General features: G+C 41.4%; 1 protein-coding gene across 1 annotated transcript in view; it reads left to right on the top strand.

The window, feature by feature from the left end:
• Positions 1 to 12,769, top strand: part of mtnr1bb (melatonin receptor 1Bb) — a 61,706-nt gene extending 48,937 nt beyond the window's left edge. The window contains exon 3 of the mRNA XM_076273976.1: positions 12,041 to 12,769. Coding sequence (XP_076130091.1) covers positions 12,041 to 12,769 — 729 coding nt within the window. The remainder of the gene's footprint in view (positions 1 to 12,040) is intronic.
• Positions 12,770 to 15,859: the final 3,090 nt, after the last annotated feature.

Below are 15,859 nucleotides of genomic sequence, written 5' to 3'. Positions count from 1 at the left end.
ATTAGAATTTCAGTTCAAACTTGGATACCATGTGGAGATGTGCTGCAATTTCAAAACTCGGGAACGGCTTAGCCCAGTGTTGTAGTCAAGTCACTATGCCTCGAGTCCGAGTCCAGGTTCGAATCCCCAGTGTTCAAGTCCGAGTCAAGTCCAAGTCATTAAAAAAAATTCCAAGTCAAGTCCGAGTCGAGTCCACTACTCATCCGAGTCAAGTCCGAGTCGAGTCACTATTGATCCACGTCGAGTCCGAGTCGAGTCCCTATTGATCAAGTCGAGTCCAAGTCCAGCACTAAAGTAAGTATAGCCTACATGTCGTTCCATTTTTTCCCATTGCAGATGAAATCCTTAAAAGCAAAACGGACAATCTTCTGTCTCCAAGCAGGGGTGCCATCACGGGATCAAAAGAGTATATATACTTACATCACTTGTGTGAAAGTAGTATTGCCAAATTTCTTGCCAAACCCAATGTGCTGTATTTATTATATCGGAGAGAATACCATAGCCTATAGGCCTACTCATAATAAATAAGCAATCCACATCCCAATCACACAGGCCATTAAGTCACATTATGCTGTTACTGACTGCTGACAATTGTATAGGCAGTGTTGTAGAAGTTCATACTTCACAAGAGCTAGATGGACGTTGGAGTAGGCCTATTTTGTAAGAGGTAGTGTGGATCATAAATAGCCTGACGAGCCAGACCCACATTAAAATGTAGGGTCTGGGCACTCACCGTTCGCAGTGCTCAGTCCGAGGGGCGGGATAATCCGTTGTCTTTCAAATTCCCTCTGCGCGCAATAGGACAGCGGCAGCGCTATGAGTCCCATGCGTTTCCGACCAGCGGAGCTAGTAAGCTAGTTCAAACGTTTGCCAACTTAATAAAAGCTTAACTCGTGTCACACTGTTCGCCAACAGCAACATCTATCTTATTTGTTTTCAAGTAGCAGGGAATTCAAGACAAACCGTTGCAACTCTGCCATCAATCATTATGTTAACCCCACCTAACGACTCTATACACGATTTCATTGGCCTGATTGAGTTTCGATTTCTGGAGCTCACAAGCCAACGGAGAGTTGCTAGACTAGCCCTGCCGCTAGGGGCGCGTCTAGATTTCTAGGCTAGATCATAAAAGGGCCTCCCCGGCATTTTTAAAAAATTCTGGCTGTTGAATAGCCTAGCCTACACAATTTTAGCGCAGTTTGGGAGGGGCAGAAACAGAGCAGGGTCCGTCTTGGTAGCTTCTTTCTGACTCCCGTGATGTGAACACCGGCTACCTGCAACTGCATAATGTTATCACTTCACTGACACTATGGAGACATATTTCACGTCAACAATAGAGATGAAAACTAGCTTTCGGTTAACCGAGATGCAGATCATCTGCTTAATTAATTTCTTTGCGCAACAGGCCACATTCTACGTTCATTTAAGCGAGATGAGTGAAATAAATGTTTTTTTTAAGGTGCCATCGCCATAGGCTACTATTTGCTACGATATTCACCTGTTAGAAATAGAACAAGTTTCTATTGACTTTTTTTTCGTGCAGTGGATTAGGCAAATCGCTCATTTGAACAGAAACAGTAATCCACTTCATTCGTGGTTTTAAATATACCTAGTTGTTTCTGGCCTACCCACGAGAGGTTCAGTTTGTCAGTTTCACTTGCGCAGACTTGCGTAGGCTACAGCCTAGGCCTACATTGAAACTCTACATGGATACTCTACTAGGCAATTTAATGTTATGCTTCTATATTTTATGACACCAAAATTAAGAAGTATGCTATATCTTGATCGGGAAAACTTTTAGTTTATTTTTCTTTCATCCGATAATAGCCTGCTGCAAATTAACAGACAGAAGCACGGCAGGGCACACCCCAAATGAAAATGAATGAATGGAACCTCGCTTCTCGCGTCAGTCAGGAAAAACACTGTTCACCAAGTCATGATCAGCTATCCAGCAGCAGTGTGTGATGTTTAGCCTAGGCTGAGTGTAATCTTAGGTAATGTCATGTCATGTATGAGAACTAATATTGCCTGGCAATACTACATTGAAATAGCGGCGGCCATGTCTCCAGGCATTTTGGAGTTAAAGTTAACGTTAGTTTGCTTTGCATGTGAACATGATGTAACTTGCGATGTATGACACGAAGCAGTAGCCTAACATTCCCTTGAACTAAAATTAGTAGCCTATTACAAATAATTTAGATATTAAAATCATTTAGCAAATTATAGCCTAATGACATACTACAATTATAGCCTTATGAATGATATATTACAAAAAAAAAAGTCGAGTCCTCGACGAGTCATCGCGAGTGCGAATACACGAGACCAAGTCCAAGTTCGAGTCATTTAGTGCTCAAGTCCAAGTCAAGTGTCACGAGTCTCTAAATTTAGCTAATGACTCGGACTCGAGTTCGAGTCTCGGACTCAAGTACTACAACACTGGCTTAGCCTACTGTACAGAAGAATGCTTAAATATCGTTGTGTCCGGTAAGGTCTGCTGGTTAATCTGATGGTTTGCCCTGTGTTGTGAAGCGTTTGTGAGATATACCATCGATTACTAATGGAGATGTTGTATGTCCAATGTTCTTTTTCTCGCGAACCGTTTATCACAGCAGCACCTAGCCGCTAATATCATTGGAAAGCTCCGTTCTGCTCTTTCTTGTGACATCTGTGTGATTTATGTGAGATAAGTAGGCTACTCCGTTAGCAATTTAACAGAGAATAATGAATGTGAATTTGGATGCATATTATTATTTTTAGGGTGGCTTTTGATCATCTTAGGGTGGCTTCTGATAGGCTTTACCTTTAACGCGCTTGTCTATAATTTTATTTCTGACCCCCCCCCCCCCCCCCCACCCCCACCAGGCAACTCTTTCCTTTGATTTCTCTGGTCCATGTTGATTTAGGTGCGCATAATGATACCAAACCGCAGGGTGACTACCTTTCTCCATTTAGATAGGCTGAATGATTAAGTGCAAGATCAAATTCATCTGCAATACTAATTACAGTGAGGCAGGTTGTTTTAAGCATGACTATAATTCACATAATTCATACCTGCCAACACTCCTGGGTTTCTTCCATATTTCAAGATAATCTCCCATTTTGCTATTTCTCCCAGAAAACCCCCTATAATTTGCATGGCCATCAAACTTTATTAAAAAATCACAGACCCATTTGTTTTGTCTGTTTAGTCTGACATTTCCCAGATTGCCAGATTGTGTGATACACCCTGCACATACAAATCACTCACGTCATTCATTTTCAACCCTTTTTGTCATAAAAGCTGGAAACCAAAAACCCAAATCAGGGAGCGTATCACATAAACTGTTATTGACTGTTATTGTTTTCAGTAAAGCACCAACTGAAATGCATTGTTGCAATTGAAGTGTAGTATGAAACATGTTAAATATACCAACATTTATCATGATGCAAGGTATGGCAAGCGTTTCACACCTCATCAATACACAACATCATGTAGCCAAGAACAAGTGGGCTATACAGTTCAAACAAGTAGTATAATACAGCTAAATGTTGACAGGTATGCAGTAACTTGTCATTATTGTAGGGCTACCAACAAATCTGTCTGGGCCATTCTAGAATATATACAGAAAATAAACAACTCTGTTTCATACCAAAGGCATGCATCTATAGGCCTACATGAGAAAATTGCTTTGACTTTCTTTACTTTTAAGGAAGAAATTAAGCATTCTCTCAATAATCTGTAAGGATACCAACTAGGGATGTCCGATATTGGCTTTTTTGCCGATATCCGATATGCCGTTATTGTCCAACTCTCAAATTTCGATTCCGATACCAGCCGATACCGATGTCGATATGTGGGTTATTTTTCCTCAAAACTAATTTAGGTAACATCACATATCTCCTGTTATGGAATTAACACAACATGCTTAATGTTATTGTGATGCCCCACTGGATGCATTCTTGAATGCAACAAGGCTTTCCAAATGTTAACATTGTCTGTGCAAAATAAGAAAAATACTTCAACTTAATTTAGGGAAAAAGTGCCATGTTTATTTTTTTTTTTTAAATTGTCTCAAACAACAGTTTGGATTACACTCTCCCTGAGATAATCTTGACAATGCCCACAACAAATAGGGCAAATTTGACTTCTTCACAAATTGTAAAACATTGTACCTGAACAACTATGTGCAACATAGCAGAATGTAAAGCCAACTAAAATAACAGGCATAGTGTATGACAGGCTACCCTTTTTCTGTGTTAAATGAGCCTGCATTTGTAGGATGTGTAATAAACCTAGAATGTGAGGTCAGACTGTTGTAACTAGAGGAAGGCTCTACAGAAAAAGTAGCACAGATGTATAAACAGTAATCTTTATTTAACACAATTCATGCAGCTACCAAACATGTCATGATTCATGAAGTCCTAAAACCAAATGCTATCAACCTGGGCGAACAACACACCACTATGAAGCCTGCTACACAGAAGACACCGCAATAAAGAGACCATACAAAAGCGATCACACACACAATAAATAGGCAAAAGCTATAGCACACACCACCCCCATAGGGCACTGCACAGGTTCACACTGCACTTTAAGATTCATACCAAAGACGGCGTCAGACTACAACATCGGATTTAGATCATCACAACCCTCCCACCCAATCATGAAATGGCTACTGCCAGGTTTAAAATAAGTTACACACACACACACACACACGAAAAGTTAATAAACACTTAACTCTCCCGGGATACAAGACCCTCCCCCGGGGTCTAGGCTTTGGCGCTGGTTGGCACAGGGAGAAAACAGACGCCAGTCCAGCGCTCGTGAGGCCTCCGAACAATAGCGGAACCGGAACGCCTCTTTCTTGAGAAGCAGCAACGCCTACGCACTCCTATGCCCGGCCTTATCTACAGGTTAGCCCGCTAAACTATCTTCGCCGCCGGCAGCCCTAAATAGCATACGAACGGCACCCACCCCCAAACCTTGAGTGCAGCTCGGCGTTAGCAACCACACGCCACTTCCCAGTTCAACTCACCCTTCGCTGTGCTCGTCCTTTTATGGCTATGCCTCTACGATACTCAACGATAATCACTGCTCCAAAGTTCCTGCTCATTCATGCTCATCAGTGGTCAGGTGCGAGCAATCAATCAACTCAACCCACTCTTCCCTCAGATCCCTCCCCCCACATACGACAGTCATAACAATACATTCATCCAACGTCATTTCATTACAGATGCTTCATGAACTGTTTCTTTAACTAAAACTCAATCACCTTAAAGCTACATTGTGTACTTTTTTGAGTTAATTCTTAGCAAAAACCCATTTGTTCTTTCAAAAATATGTGCTCATTCATGTGTAATTATTTCCACTTACTAATCAAAGTATTCTCGTAAGTGTAGAATCTGCTATTCCAAATACATACGCGCGAGTCGCGCAAATGGCTGAATCCATGTTGCGCCTCCATCTTTGAAATACATTCGCCAACGAGGGACATTCCTGGAAATTCAGCTCCGCCTTTCGCGCTTGTAGGCAACACTCATTGCATGATCAGTCTACTCGCGACTGCCGGCAGATTTGAAAGTCTGTTGAAAATGGAGGATTACAACTATTCTCGAGGACATGAAAAGGAGTCGCCAAGGAAGCGAAAAAGAGAATTAAAACGCCAACGCGACCGGAAAAACAACAGACCAAAGTCAATATTGGAGTGGCTTTTCTAAGATGGAAAGAGCTCGTGAGGAGCAAGGATTTTAAAAGGGACGCCGAAATTGCCTGCTTTCTCCTCGACAGGTAATTTGGCCTATTCGTGTAAACATACAGTCTATGGTGTAAATTCGAAGTTTTATAGTTGCTTGGCTTAGTATAGCATGGTTGTCCATAACGCTAGAATGACGTCTGGGATACTTTTCCTCGCGTCGATGAAAAAGGATTGTAACATAAATCTGCTATGACGGATCACAGGCAAAGGGCACTAAATTGTAGTTATTTTTCATTGCTTTTGCTTTGTAGCCTAAATATATCCTAATCTGATAATGCTAGTGTAGCCAATTCCAAGGGTGACGTTCACATCCTGAGGCCTGTCCTGTAGTCTTATTAATTGTAGACGTAGCCTACTAAATTGTCTGAACGTTTTTCACTGCATGAAAACAATTGTTGATTCTATGTGATTGTTGTTTGATAATAACTGAAAGTATATTTTTAATATCTTGGTGTTTACCATTTTATGTACTGTTATATGTTGTGAAACGCTCTGCTTATTCATTTCAGATGAGCATCTTGGCGCAATTGCAGAAGCCCCTGAAATTGAGAACCTTGAACAGAGGTAACCCATCAATGCTCATAATGTCTATACCCGATGACATTCTCTATTGTATATTTTCATGATATAAGCATTTATATATATTTTTTACAAAGCCTACATGACATGAGCATCGTGGAGGAGGATGTGGACGAAATTCAATGGTCTTGTTATGTGATGCACGTGCATGCCTTCATTGTAACCTTGCCTGTAACTCAGTCTAGGCAAAATAGCACTATACAGATTAGTAACAATATGTTTAACTATATAAAATGGCGTGTATGTCTAACGACACTGCATGTCTTCCACAGGATCAGCTTTCCAGGAGACTGCAAATTTAGAATGATGGCCCATGTTGCTTCAAAGGCACCATACAAAAAGGAAGGGTTCATGTGTAAATACCATAATTTGTTAATTTCTGTAAATAAATATATTGCAAATAACATTGTTGACCATGTTACTGTCATTTGGTGTTTCAAAATGGTAAATTACCACAACTCCTTTTTTAATTATAAGTTTGTGGATGTAATGTATGAGGTACAGCATGAACAGTCTCTTATCAATTCTAAAAGTTTTTATTTTCATGAAAGCAAAATATAGCGATGTACCGGTGTAAAATAAATTAAATACAGTTTTAAAAGGAACAGGCAGTACAAGAACACTAATACAAAACTATTTACAATAACACAACATTACAACATTATAGGAAGGTGAAATAAATTCCAGAGATGTCCCTGAGGGTCAGGGAATTTATCCCTTATCCTACACACACAGCTTGGGATCACTCTTCTATTACCCTGTCCTAGAGACCCATGCTGCCAGAAAATGAAATGTCTGTAGGTAGCATATCTGAACTCTATTGTCATCACCTGGCTCTCTTACATGGCCTAATGCTGTGATGTCTGTGATGTACTGCCTGTGAATCTGGAGAAAACCTTCATCTAGGCAGTGCTGTGTGTAGTGAGGCAGAAGGCTCACACAGGTGGCAGGGTTTTGTCCACAGCATTTTCTCTTCTGATCGATTGGCATGTCTCTGCAGTGTGTACAACTACACCAAGGCATCCCTGGCACAGGTGGGGGGACGACATGTCTGCACTGATGCATCAAACACCAGACCTGGCTGCCTCACTATAGCAACTGTGTGGTGAGGTTCCTGTGCTCTTGCAGGCTCATTCCATCCACAAGTCTGAAGAAATAAGACACAAGAAATAAGATCAGATAGGCTTGTTTAGGTAGCAAAGTTAGATTGTTAGCAGAGTAGTAGTAATAGTAGCCTACTCTGTGTCATTTTTCAAGTGTTCACACAAAATGATGAATACTATGTATGTGTATGGACAATGAAAAGGTGAAAATGTTGTGTAACATTTTCTATAGACCATAACGTAATTATGTGTCGTGATTTCACTGGGAGACAACTCGCATCATGCAGTTGACTGGCAACAGCTAGAAATTGCTACAAACAATTGAGATACAAACAGGCAGGGAAGCTACACCAAGCGCGTGACTAAAGCGTTCCGTTCACAACGCGTAAAATCAATTTTAGATGAATGGTCTATTTTTTTTCTGCAGCAGACGCAACGCAAACGAACGTGCCTGGTGCAGCTTCCGAGCTAATTTCGGTGTCATTGACATTGATACTGTTCAGAGAAATATATTAAAAACACAAACCTCCGTTGCTTCTCTCCTTTGTCTTTGAAGTTCTTCCAGTCTCTCCTCGTCATCTTTTGGAGTCTTACTTTTTCTTTGCCTAGGAGGTCTCATCGATCCTCTGCCACCGGCTCTTGGCTTTTCTTTACCTTTCCCTCTTCCTTTACCTTTCCCTTGCACCCCCGTTGCATCGACTGATCTCTGACTCCGCTCACTGAGAAAAATAGTAGGCTACGCTGTAAACATTGCCTTTACACTATTAATCTCGCACATACAGAATAACGATAGCACTGAATCTACTGTACTATAACATTAGCATGCATTCGTTTGGGAACCTGATAGCTGATGCTAGCAATGAAATAGTAGCCTACCAAAATAATGAAAACGTAAAACTAGGCTATTCACTTTACATAGAGGTCATACCCAACATGTTTACTGGCTATATAACTAAATGCAATGTGTAATTGTTTTCTAAAGTAACCTTATAACTGGAAGGAACACCGGACGAAGTCGTAGTACTGGAAGCAATGTTAACTTTGGCATGAAACGGCCACCGTAGGAGTTAAAATGCGCTCGGAATGGGAGGGGCTAGAAAGTAATATTCAGTTGGTTGTCATATAGAATTTCACCGCTAGATGGGAGAAGTTCTTACACAAGGTAGCTTTAATTGAATGAATGCACAAATATGAGTCACGGATGTCTGTTTTTACAGACAAGACAGACCCTCACTCTAAACCCGTCCTTCCTCATATACAGATATCTAGGCTATATTTAACATTTATTTTATATTTGGCCTGTTATGAAATCATGTACTGAACAATTTAAGCACAGCTCAGCTTTAAGAAACTCAAATAGCCTAGATGCATGCTTAGCATTTTGTGATCATGAAGGCTACTTTCACAAACTCTTATAGTCCGCTGTCCTCTGATTTACCGATATCTAGGCGACATTTGTAATATTTGTTTTGTATTTGGCCCGTTATGAAATAATGTGGAACAATTTAAACACCGTGTAAAACTTAAATCCCAAATTTGGAGACATCCATGTATGTTGAAATTTACTGCAAATTCAAAACGGGATTAGTCTGGAACGGCTAACTGTACAGGGGACTGCTTTACACCTTTCTGTTCGGTAAGGTCTGCTGTTTATTCTGATATATGGTTTGTCATGTGTTAAACGAAGGGTTCTGAAGTATTCCACCGAGATGAATGGGTAGGGAGATGGACGCAAAACCTTCGGTAGAATTTATGATTAAATTGAATGATATTATTTACTTTTCTCGCGAACCGTTCACCACAGCAATTAGCGGCTAACATCGATTAAAAGCTGAGAAAAAGCTCTTTCATGTGATAGTACTTGTGATGTCTGTGTGATGAGTAGGATGGGTTAATTTGGACGCACTTTCTTTCTTGCGCTGTCACTTTCTCCACTGCGTAATTTGGCCATAGGCCATAGGCTAAATATATATATCGCTATTAGTAGGACGCAAAGCAGAATATTTAAAGAAGGGGGCACCAATGCCACCATGGCCTGTAAACCTCTGATTTTCAAAGGGGCGTCACGGCCAACGCAAGGGGCTACTACGGCCACGAGCAAGTTTGTTACTGCAGCCATCCACGCTTGTTTGTATGCTTCAAGACGCAGATTGATGAGGTCATCATCTGTGCGCCGGTAAACGCTTCAGGAGCGCATAGGCACTATTTGGGTGTAACGCAAGCATTATGTTATCGGTTTTAAGGCAAAAAAAATCCGATAACGATATTAACAGATATTACATTTGTATGCTAATATCGGGCCGATAATATCGGTTGGCCGATATTATCGGACATCTCTAATACCAACACATTCAGTCATGATTGTATGTGGTCATCACTACTCATGGAATTCAATTCAGGGTTATTTTACATGAATTATCCTGTAAGACATTGAGTTTTTAAGGGGAACATACAAGAATCCATATTACCTCATGCATGCATATCATCATTAACTAAGCATTAGCTTCTCATGAGTTCATCATTTTTGTGCCCCCTCAGCTAGTGGTAAATACTGTAGGTCCTTCTTTAACACGGATGAAAGGCATGTTATTAAGGATGGCAACCCTAACTTTAGCCCTGAATTGAATTCCATGAATAATGAAGAACACATTTTGTTTGGCAGAAAAAGAAATAATCATGATCATGCTTAATAAATCATTATAATGATTATATAATGATGTACCCACCATAACTAATGCTTTAGTTGATTTGTTGTTCATGCATGAGGTCACACATGATAGACTATGAACTTGTGTAAATTCCTGATGATTCATGAGATACAAGGAATGATGCATGAATCATGAATTAATTCAGGCATAAATTCATGATAATTAATGTACCCTTACCGTAAAGTGTTACCAATAATAATAATAATAATAATAATAATAATATAAAAATTCAAAGGCACTTTGGATAAATGATAAATGTTTGAGTCTGAAGTCTTCTACAAAGAAATAGGACGAATAAAGTATCAGCATATTAATTACAGCAAAATCAAGAGAGAACTAAACAAGTGCATGAATACGCATATTGCAGTGCCCTTTCCCGTCTGATTCTATCCAATTGTACACCAGGTTGATTTAACCATGCTTGTCCTTGCTTTTTACACTGCAGGTAGATCAAACCCTGGCTGTCCATTCTCATAGCACTGTATCTAAATCTATGTCATAGTGTCCTTTCTAAAAGAAAAGTAAAACTTTCCCTGCCCGTCCTTGACTGTCAGTGTTAATAGTAGATCAGTCCAAATTAATCCAGACTGTCCTTTCTAATAGTACACCTGCCCAAATTAACACAGACTTCAGGTATATCTGACCTAGGCTATCCTTTCCAATAGTACACTAGGTCGCTCTAACCTTGACAACATTTAATGTTTTATTTCCATGCAATAAATGCATGCATGTTGGTGGTGATTCCAATCCCATCCCATTTATATCCTATCCCATCTCCCCTGTCATCCCCCTAACACACACACCAAGACCCCTGGCAGTTGGGTTAGCCCCTTGAGCCGTGGATCTGCCCAAGGTTTCTTCCTTGGTAAGGGAGTTTTTCCTTGCCCCTGTTGCTCTTGGGTGCTCCTTGTTGGTGCCCCCCACCCAATCCCAATCCTCCCCCACCTTTTTTATGCAGCTCTTGCCACTAAATCTACTAAACCCCTCTTCTACTGCACTTTTTACCCCCCCCCCCCCCATTAATGCACAAATAGGCTGACACCAAACATAATTTCACTGCATTTTTTACTTCCAGTAACTATATGCATGTGACAATAAACTTCCTTGTATCCTTGTATCCTTGTATTGTTTGGTACAGTAAGATGGTAGCTCAGTTCAGTGAAAAAGCAGAGAGAGGAGATTGATAAAGCACATCAACTACATGTAGTGCATACAGAACAGCACAGCCGTGTGGTTCCTCTTTGGTGGTGGGCCAGCAGGTGTTGAGTAATCTATTAGCAGAATGAAGGGAGGTGTTCCTAAAACAGGTGGTTTTGGCTGAAATGGACCTGGAGTCTGGATCTGGAGTAAAATATCAGCTTTCTGATAGTAAAATATGGGCTCAATCTAACACCTGTTGTGACAGCTAGCACTAACCCAACCTGTCCTGGCCTGTCTTCTCTTGTCCTCTTCTCTACTGTCTTGTTCTATCCTGACTAACCTCTCCTCTCCTTACCTGAGCTGTCCTTACTTGTGCCGTCTTCACCTGTCCTGTCCATACCCGTCCTGTCCTCTCCTGTCCTAATTGTCCTCTCCGTTCATGTCCTCTCTTCTCCTGTTCTTACCTGTGCTGTATTCACCTGTCCTGTCCATATCTGTCCTGTTCTTACCTGTCCTCTGCTGTCCATACCTGTCCTGTCCTTACCTGTCCTGTCCTTACCTGTCCTGTGCTGTCCTTACCTGTCCTCTGCTGTCCATACCTGTCCTGTCCTTACCTGTCCTGTGCTGTCCTTACCTGTCCTGTCCTTACCTGTCCTGTGCTGTCCTCACCTGTCCTCTGCTGTCCTTACCTGTCCTGTCCTGACTGTCCATTCCTGTTTTGCTCATTCTGACTATATATCCTCTCCTAACGTTCCTGTCCTTACCTGTCTCTCAGGTGAGTGGCTTTCTGATGGGCCTGAGTGTGATTGGCTCCATCTTCAACATCACGGCGATCGCCATCAACCGCTACTGCTACATCTGCCACAGCTTCGCCTACGGGCGCCTCTACAGCTACCGCAACACGCTCCTGCTGGTGGGTCTGGTGTGGACACTGACCGTGCTGGCCATCCTGCCTAACCTGTTCGTGGGCTCGCTGCAGTACGACCCGCGCGTCTACTCTTGCACCTTTGCGCAGACGGCCAGCGCCTCGTACACCATCGCCGTGGTGGTGGTGCACTTCCTGGTGCCCATTGCCGTGGTGACCTACTGCTACCTGCGCATCTGGATCCTGGTCATCCAGGTGCGTCGGAAGGTGAAAAGCAACGAGCGTCCGCGCCTGCGCCCGAGTGACCTGCGCAACTTCGTCACCATGTTCGTGGTATTCGTGCTCTTCGCCATCTGCTGGGCGCCACTCAACCTGATCGGGCTGGCCGTGGCCATCGACCCGCACCACATCGCACCGCAAATCCCCGAGTGGCTCTTCGTGGTCAGCTACTTCATGGCCTACTTCAATAGCTGCCTCAACGCCATCATCTACGGCCTGCTCAACCGCAACTTCCGCAGGGAGTACATGCGCATCGTCACGTCCATGTGGATACCACGCCTCTTCGTCACAGAGACCTCACGGGCAGCTACGGATGGGATGAGGAGCAAGCCTTCGCCTGCCATCAACAACAACGAATGAATCATGGGAAATGTAGTGTTTTTCTGAAACTTGGAAAAAGAAATCAGGAAATAATGACCTGACAAAAATACTGTTACATTTGTGAATATTGCCCCAGACTCCAATGACCTGGTGCCTGTTTGATTTATCCAGCACTCATGAAGTATCTCTTTTCATGTTCTCTGATTTTATGGTACTGTACATATGTTAGAGTTTGCGTTTACGGGAAACAACCTCACACAGTTTAGATGCTGCTGACATCCGACTTGTCATTGTGTAGATATCTTAGTAATCTTGACATGGAAAAGGATAACGACAGTTAACGGTTAATAGACAGATATATTATTGATAGAAATTCTTTCAAATGCATATGCACTGCCTTAAGTCCAGTCTTGTATATCAACCATCTCTTGTGTCTACTGTACTTGTTATACCTGACCCATGTGAAAAAGTGCCAAACCCACTACTCTTGACACCAAATCTCTTAAACTTGTGTGTGTGTGTGTGTGTGTGTCTGTCTGTGTGTGTGTGTGTGTGTGTGTTTGTGTGTGTGTGTGTGTGTGTGTGTGTGTGTGTGTGTGTGTGTGTGTGTGTGTGTGTGTGTGTGTATGTGTTGTGTATTGTGTATTTGTCAATGGGGACAACCCAGACCAACTTACTGTATTTTTGTAGGGCAATATTTTCTTTTCCCCTTTTGAGGCACCAGTAAATGATGCTGAATTTCATCAAATTTGCCCACGCACACTAGTGTGCTACCGTTAGCTGGTTACATTTGCATTCATTAGACTAACAGATGCTGAGAAGAGGCATAGCTGCCAAGAGACCTGAAACCAAACTCATTTGATACAACTTAAAAAAACAATCTTCAGATGTCTCAGAGACTCGGAAGTTCAGAGGATTTTTTTTCCCTATCATGATGTGGAGTCTAACATAATGCCCTGTCAAAGTTTCATTTACAAGAGAATCACTCTAATTTTATGTAAAATGTTACTTGCACAAGTCCATTGTTTGACAGAGAAATGAGGCCATGGTCACACCGTATTTTGAATGAATAATTACATTTGAATAATTTTAATTAATAATTTTCCAGAACCAATGCATTGTTTGTAGTGCATCATATCTGTGTTCATTAGGTGAAATTAATAATGAGTTGGGTTATTTCCAGGACATCTGGCTTTACTCTTTGTTTAGATGAAAGCCATTTACGACAAGGTCATCTCTTACATTTCAATTAGTTGATCAAATTAGCTTCTCAAAAATGGGCATCCTGTCCCCACAAAAAAAAGTGAGACTGGAGTCTGTCCTTCATGTTCACATTTTCCACTCCCAATTATTTTTATTTGTTGCCTCAGTTTTGCTCACATATTTGCACTTTGCGAAAGGCATAATGCCTCAAACAGAAAGTGTCTCGGAGGTGAGAAAAAAGAGAAAGAACAAGAGTTCACAGTTAAACACAGTAAGTTCTAATTATTTGGCAGATCGTTTTAAATTAATAAACGTCAGTCTTCACTGACAGTTGATAACATCTGTCTCCCAAACCCCTTGAGTACTGTGAACGAATAATAAAGAAACCATGTAATAAGCAGCAAGGTTAGGATAGAAATGACCCTTTTGCTAATTTGACTCGCATATCATTGATGATGGGATCTGGTAGGAACGACATTGACAGAGCACCCCAAGGACCATGATAGATGTTCGTGCTGGGATAAAGGAGGGTGATTAAGTTGAAATCCCGGCTGGTTTTTAACTTCAGACTTGCGGCTCATCAGAATGTTTGGGGAAGTACTTTAAAAGAAGGACGAGAAACGTTTTTCAATGAGCACTGGGTGCCTATGAAACTTAACTTAAGCGCAGTAAACCCTGCAATTCATAACTCAAATCGAGTGCTGTATGTCAGCTTGCTTTACATTATTTTTGTAATACCTGTTAGTTTTTACAAGTAATTACAAAAAAGCTGGTTTGGTTTACAGGGTATATTTGTTAACATACTTACAGATACTAGTCCCTGCAACATTCTTGTTTTTGTTTACAGTCAGATTAATGTTTCCCTTGAATTAGTAACAAAGGGTAATACATTTGACTACATACACTGCAAGGCCTCTGTCCATCCAGATATGCAACTATTTACGTAACTGGTCCAGACATGTTGCTGGTAATCTTACATGAACTTAGTATTAACAATGCATGCCTCAGGGTTTCAACTGAAAGTTTCAGAAGTTGTTAAGTAATGTTTGCCATATTATTTGTAAGAACAAACAAACCTTCATAAAAATGGAAACACTGCAACAATGCAAAACAACTCCAGATATGTGGACTGGGAAGGAAAGACACAACAGAATGTTATTTGGCATGTGACTTCAGGGGAATCAGCTCTTGCGTAATGCTCCTGTTTCGTGGTTTAATATGTTCGTGTGTAACAATGCCAGTGGATGAAGCTCTGCTGGCTTTGCACAGACCCGCTGTGGAGTATTGAATACCAGTATGATTAGCGATTTCAGGGTATTACGTCAGAGGACAAAGGGAATCTGCAAAAAAAATGACTTTTATTCTGGAAACACAGGAAAAGGCACGAAAAGTGGAGCTGTTGACGAAGAGAGAATGAGAGATGTTTGTTTTATGTTCTGGAGCAGGATGTTCATCTCAGTGTCATTCAGTTGTAATTTGTCAGCCATCACTGATACTCTTGCACAGGCATGCTGTCTAGATTTTCACGCTCCATAACAATCAAACCCCTGTGTTTTTCTGATTTCATGTCAAGCCTCAATTAAATGATGACAATGAACAGCATTGGTGTGAATTAGTTTATTTCTTTTAATCAGGGGTGGACAAAGAAGTACACAAATCCTGTACTCGAGTGAAAGTAGAGATACCCTTGGTAAAATATTACTCCAGTAAAAGGAAAGGATAAAACTACTGAAAAATTAATTTTCCCTTCTTCTGTGACTGCCGCTGTGTCTCCTGCATCTTCTCTGGGCTTGCCTGCTGCGTACAGTCGGCTAGACTGATGTGTATCTAAACCCGCCGTAGCTTGTCTGATGTCTGGGGAGGTGTTTATCAGCAGTGTGGCCCACATAATGCACCATCTCTTAAAATAACCCGGCCACCACTAGT

Source organism: Alosa pseudoharengus, unplaced genomic scaffold (assembly GCF_046254945.1).
Source record: "Alosa pseudoharengus isolate Yale_2024_CS ecotype anadromous, Long Island Sound unplaced genomic scaffold, YU_APseudo_1.1 YU_APseudo_1.1_scf_8, whole genome shotgun sequence".
Classification (NCBI taxonomy): domain Eukaryota; kingdom Metazoa; phylum Chordata; class Actinopteri; order Clupeiformes; family Clupeidae; genus Alosa; species Alosa pseudoharengus.
The sequence above is the reverse complement of the archived record's forward strand: the minus strand, read 5'-3'. Positions and strand labels throughout refer to the sequence as shown.